The following is a 6000-nucleotide window of genomic DNA, read 5'->3' as shown; positions in this document are numbered from 1 at the left end:
AAAGGCTGAAAATTCCACAAACCAGAATGCCTCTTCTCCTTCAAAGGATCACAACTCCTCGCCAGCAAGGGAACAAAACTGGATGGAGAATGAGTTTGACGAATTGACAGAAGTGGGCTTCAGAAGGTCAGTAATAACAAACTCCTCCGAGCTAAAGGAGCATGTTCTAACCCAATGCAAGGAAGCTAAGAACCTTGAAAAAATGTTAGATGAATTGCTAACTAGAAAAACCAACTTAGAGAAGAACGTAAATGACCTGATGGAGCTGAAAAACATAGCACGAGAACTTGGTGTACACCAGTTATCAATAGCCGAATTGATCACGTGGAAGAAAGGATACCAGAGATTGAAGATCAACTCAATGAAATAAAGTGATAAGACAAGATGAGAAAAAAAGAGTGAAAGGAAAAGAATAAAACCTCCAAGAAATATGGGACTATGTGAAAAGACCAAATATATGTTTGATTGGTGCATCTGAAAATGATGGGGAGAATGGAACCAAGTTGGAAAACACTCTTCAGGATATTATCCAGGAGAATTTCCCCAACCTAGCAAGGCAGGCCAACATTCAAATTCAGGAAATGCAGAGAACACCACAAAGATACTCCTTGAGAAGAGCAATCCCACGACACATAATCATCAGATTCACCAAGGTTGAAATGAAAGAAAAAATGTTAAGGGCAGCCAGAGAGAAAGGTTGGGATACCCAAAAAGGGAAGCCCATTAAACTAACAGTGGATCTCTTGGCAAAAACCCTACAAACCAGAAGAGAGAGGGGGCCAGTATTCAACATTCTTAAAGAAAAGAATTTTCAACCCAGAATTTCATATCCAGCCAAACTAAGCTTCATAAGCGAAGGAGAAATAAAATCATTTTCAGACAAGCAAATGCCAAGAGATTTTGTCACCACCAGGCCTACCTTACAAGAGCTCCTGAAGGAAGCGCTAAACATGGAAAGGAACAACCGGTACCAGTCACTGCAAAAACATACCAAAATGTAAAGACCATGGACGCTATGAAGAAACTGTATCAACTAACGGGCAAAATAACCAGCTAGCATCATAACAACAGGATCAAATTCACACATACCAATATTAAACTTAAATGTAAATAGGTTAAGTGCCCCAATTAAAAGACACAGACTGGCAAATTGGATAAAGAGTCAAGACCCATCGGTGTGCTGTATTTAGGAGACCCATTTCATGTGCAAAGACACACATAGGCTCAAAATAAAGGGATGGAGGAATATTTATCAAGCAAATGGAAAGCAAAAAAATCAGGGGTTGCAATCCTAGTCTCTGATGAAACAGACTTTAAACCAACAAAGATCAAAATGACAAAGAAGGGCATTACATAATGGTAAAGGGATCAATTCAACAACAAGAGCTAACTATCCTAAACATATATGCATCCTATACAGGAGCACCCAGATTCATAAAGCAAGTTCTTAGAGACCTACAAAGAGACTTAGACTCCCCACAATAATAGTGGGAGACTTTAACACCCCAATGTCACTATTAGACAGATCAACAAGACAAAATTAACAAGGATATCCAGGACTGGAACTCAGCTCTGGACCAAGCAGACCTAATAGACATTTACAGAACTCTTCACCCCAAATCAATAGAATACACATTCTTCTCAGCACCACAGTGCACTTATTCTAAAATTCTAATATTGTTATATGTGAATTTGATCCTGTCATTACAAGGCTAGCTGGTTATTCCACATAATTGGGAGTAAAACACTCCTTAGCAAATGCAAAAGAATGGAAATCATAACAAACAGTCTCTCAGACCACAGTGCAATCAAATTAGAACTCAGCATTAAGAAACTCACTTAAAACCGCACAACCACATGGAAACTGAACAACCTGTTCCTGAATGACTACTGGGTAAAAAAGGAAATTAAGGCAGAAATAAAGATGTTCTTTGAAACCAATGAGAAGAAAGACACAATGTACCAGAATCTCTGGGACTCATTTAAAGCAGTGTGTAGAGGGAAATTTATAGCATTAAATGCCCATAGAGAAAGCAGGAAAGATCTAAAATCGACATTCTAACATCACAATTAAAATAACTAGAGAGGCAGGCTGCAGTGGCTCACACCTGTAATCCCAGCACTTTGGGAGGCTGAGGTGGGTGGATCACAAAGTCAGGAGATCGAGACCATCCTGGCTAGCATGGTGAAACCCTGTCTCTACTGAAAATACAAAAAATTAGCCAGGCATGGTGGTGGGCGCCTGTGGTTCCAGATACTGGGGAGGCTGAGGCAGGAGAATGGCCTGAACCCAGGAGGCGGAGCTTGCAGTGAGCCGAGACAGCGCCACTGCAGTCCAGCCTGGGCAACAGAGTGACACTCCGTCTCAAAACAAAACAAAACAAAACAAAACAAAAACCTAGAGAAGTGAGAGCAAACAAATTCAAAAGCTAGTAGAAGACAAGAAATAACTAAGATCAGCGCAGAACTGAAGGAGATAGAGACATGAAAAATCCTTCAAAAAAATTAATGAAGCCAGGAGCTGGTTTTTTGAAAAGATCAGCTATGTAGATAGACCACTAGCCAGGCTAATAAAGAAGAAAAGAGAGAAGAATCAAATAGACACAATAAAAAATGATAAAGGGTATATCACCACCAATCCCACAGAAATACAAACTACCATCACAGAATACTATAAACACCTCTACGCAAATAAACTAGAAAATCTAGAAGAAATGGATAAATCCCTGGACACATACACCCTCCCAACGCTAAACCAGGAAGAAGTGGAATCCCTAAACAGACCAATAACAAGTTCTGAAATTGAGGCAATAATTAATAGCCTAACAACCACAAAAAGTCCAGGACCAGAGGGATTCACAGCCGAATTCTACCAGAGGTACAAAGAGGAGCTGGTATTGTTCTTTCTGAAACTATTCCAAACAATAGAAAAAGAGAGAATCCTCCCTCCTTCGTAAAACTCATTTTAGGAGGCCAGCATCATCCTAATACCAAAACCTGGCAGAGACACAACAAAAAAAGAAAATTTCAGGCGAATATTCCTGATGAACATCGATGCGAAAATCCTCTATAAAATACTAACAAACAGAAGCCAGCAGCACATCAAAAAGCTTATCCACCACGATCAAGTCTGCTTTATCCCTGGGATAAACACTTTGGGAGACTGAGGTGGGAGGATTGCTTGAGCTCAGGAGTTCGACACCAGTCAGTCCAGCCAGGGAAAATAGTGAGATCCACGCCCCAAAAAGCTCCCCCGCTGCCCCCTGCTTGCCTCTGCCAAAAATACAAAATATTAGCTCGGCGTGGTTGAGCGTTCCTGAAGTCCCAGCTACTCAGGAGGCTGAGGTGGGAGGATCCCTTGAACGCAGGAGGAGGAGGTTGCAGTGAACCCAGATGGCGCCACTGCAGTCCAGCCTGGATGACAGAGTGAGACTCTGCCTCAAAAACAAAGCAAAAAACAAAACAAACAAACAAAAAAACATTTTATTTCAGTACATAATTCCTTGGGTACATTTTACATCACTTCTCTTGTCTTTCCCCTTGATTATCCATTCTGTTAGAGTTTCCCTCCTTTGACTATCAGGAAAAGCAACAGTTTATGCTAACAATGCATGTTGACAGTGCCAACAGTGCTGGCCTGTGGAAACAACGGTTTTAAACCCTACGCAGCATAATGTCATTTGAATAATGGCAACCAGAAACTTCGTTTATAATCCTCGAATCTTCCTTTGAAGGTTGTATTTTGTAATTAGCGACTGAATTTTTTCGTGAGTGGAGGCAATTATTAATGAGCGAAGTTTGGAGTCTACCTACCACCCTACTTGTGCATAAAGGCAAGACACACCTTCTAAAAGGTTTTACCATTGCTCACAACATTCCATACCATGCTGTTCAGCTTAAAAACACACTACTAACCACCTGCTCTGTCTGGTTTGAAATGTTTTCAATTTACACCCACACAAATACAGGTCGCCCTGAATTGGTGGATGTATTTCTGCCTTCGTTAAAAAAGAAGACTAAAAGAATATGGAATCCCCTATTCACACTTAGTTCGCCTAGGAAAACTAGCAGTCAGTGAAAAACAGGCCACATCACAGCCGTCCAATTTCTGCAGCCGGGGTAGCCTCCCGACCCTCACTTTCTCCAGCCCCGCCTCCAGGACGGCCCAACCGCTTTTCTCACAGCTCATTGGGCGCGCGGCACCATCGGGCGGCAACTGCAGGGATCCGCCCCTCCATCGCCCGAGGCTGGGGTTGGGCTTCCCATCCGCCCTTTTTCTAGACCGCGCGCATGCGCATTCTCATTGGACCCTGGAGAGCCGCTTAGGGATCGGTTTTCTCCTCCTTTCTTCCCGCGATCGCGCGGCTCCCCGAAACCCTTCCCACTGTATTATTGCCGAGGCTCCCCCACCTAGACGTTCTGAGAAGGTGCCGCTCCGGCCGTGGGTACGGCGGTACCCGGATGTGGAGCCGCTCTCGCCGGGCTGGGACTCTGTGGCGGGGCGGAGCGCGGCGGTTGGCGCGGGGGCAGAGAGAAGGGGGCCGGAGGGCCCTGGCCCTCGCCGGACGCCGGGAGGTACCACCGCTGCCCACGGGGGAGGAGGCGGCGCCGCCGCTCGGGCTCCCGCCCCGGAGCCAGGGCCCGGGGTCGCAGAAAGGCCGGCAGTTAAGCTTGCTCCCCGCCGCCCTCGCCGCCCCTCCCGGGCTAACCTCCCCCGGCCCCCTGCGCTCCTCGCGCTCCCGGCCGGGGGAGAGCGTGGTTTCCTGGCGGCCGTCGCTGTAGCCTGGCCGGGGAGCCCGGAGGAAGCGGGAGAGTCCCCGCCCACGGCCCCCTCCCCTCCGCCCGCTAGCCGCCGCCTCCGAGCAGCCGCGGGCCGCCCTCCAGTCCGAGTGGGGGGCGCGGCGGCGACGGCTGGCCAGCGGCTTTGGGCTCCGCGGGGACCGCGCCGCCGCCTCCGTGAGTTATTCCCACGTCCCCCGGGGCTCGCTGCCGCCCCCGCCAGCGCCGAGAGTCCGGCCCGGGCCCAACTCCCTCACGGGCCCCCCGGCGGCAGCGGCGGCGGCGGCGGCAGCGGCGGAGCCCACCGCCCGGGCCCCGATGAGTAACTCCCGGAATAACCGGGTGATGGTGGAAGGGGTTGGCGCTCGGGTAGTGCGCGGCCCGGACTGGAAGTGGGGGAAGCAGGACGGCGGCGAGGGCCATGTGGGCACCGTCCGGAGCTTCGAGAGCCCCGAGGAGGTGGTGGTAGTGTGGGACAACGGCACCGCTGCCAACTACCGCTGCTCCGGGGCTTACGACCTCCGCATCCTGGACAGCGCGCCCACCGGTAAGCCGCGGCCACCCGGCCCGGGCCTGCGCGCGCGGGGGGAGGGGGCGAGCTGCCGTGGACGTCGGTGGCGCGGGGAGAGGTCTGCGGTGGGACACCTGGTGGGCAGCGCCCGGCTGGAGTGAGCGGAGAGGGAAAGCGCCAAGGGAATTCTGGGTTCAGAACGGGTGAACAAAAACTTACAGAAAAGACCCCCTACCCCCAAGGGAAATGATGGAAGCACCATCAGCGGGATGCTTTCAAGCCTGGAAAACACAAAGCACCGGGAAGAGAGCAGACACAGCTCCCCCAACCCGACTCCTCCTCTTGGGAAGGAGTCTGGAGAGGCCTATCTAATAAGCCATTGAAATTAATCAGCCACCAAGTGATAACTGTCTGAAGGGAGGCTTGCCTTGCCATATGGTGCTCAGTTGACCGTTTACAATTGCCGAGGGGCCGTTGATACCTCGGATTTGTGGAGATGCCTTTTTTCTTACCGCCTGTGACACAGAATGACTTGGAGTTCAGTAGCCAAATGTTACTTGGGACTCTGTGGAATGATTTTTCATCCATATTTTGTATCTTTATATCAATAGAGGGAAAAACAGCCTGAGCTCTTGAAGCATTTCTTTGTGTTAAATACTTTTTTCAAGTGGCAGATCGGCACAGGGGACACCTGATTTTATTTTTTGTTA

At 48.8% G+C, this 6000-nt stretch overlaps 1 protein-coding gene across 1 annotated transcript in view; it reads left to right on the top strand.

Moving 5' to 3' along the window:
• The first annotated feature begins 4983 nt into the window (after positions 1-4983).
• MIB1 (MIB E3 ubiquitin protein ligase 1) overlaps positions 4984-6000 on the top strand; it is a 132722-nt gene continuing 131705 nt past the window's right edge. The window contains exon 1 of the mRNA XM_007974474.3: positions 4984-5326. Within this exon, the coding sequence (XP_007972665.1) occupies positions 5098-5326 (229 nt within the window). The 5' untranslated portion in view covers positions 4984-5097. The remainder of the gene's footprint in view (positions 5327-6000) is intronic.

This window comes from Chlorocebus sabaeus, chromosome 18 (assembly GCF_047675955.1).
Source record: "Chlorocebus sabaeus isolate Y175 chromosome 18, mChlSab1.0.hap1, whole genome shotgun sequence".
NCBI classification, from domain to species: Eukaryota; Metazoa; Chordata; class Mammalia; order Primates; family Cercopithecidae; genus Chlorocebus; species Chlorocebus sabaeus.
The sequence above is the reverse complement of the archived record's forward strand: the minus strand, read 5'-3'. Positions and strand labels throughout refer to the sequence as shown.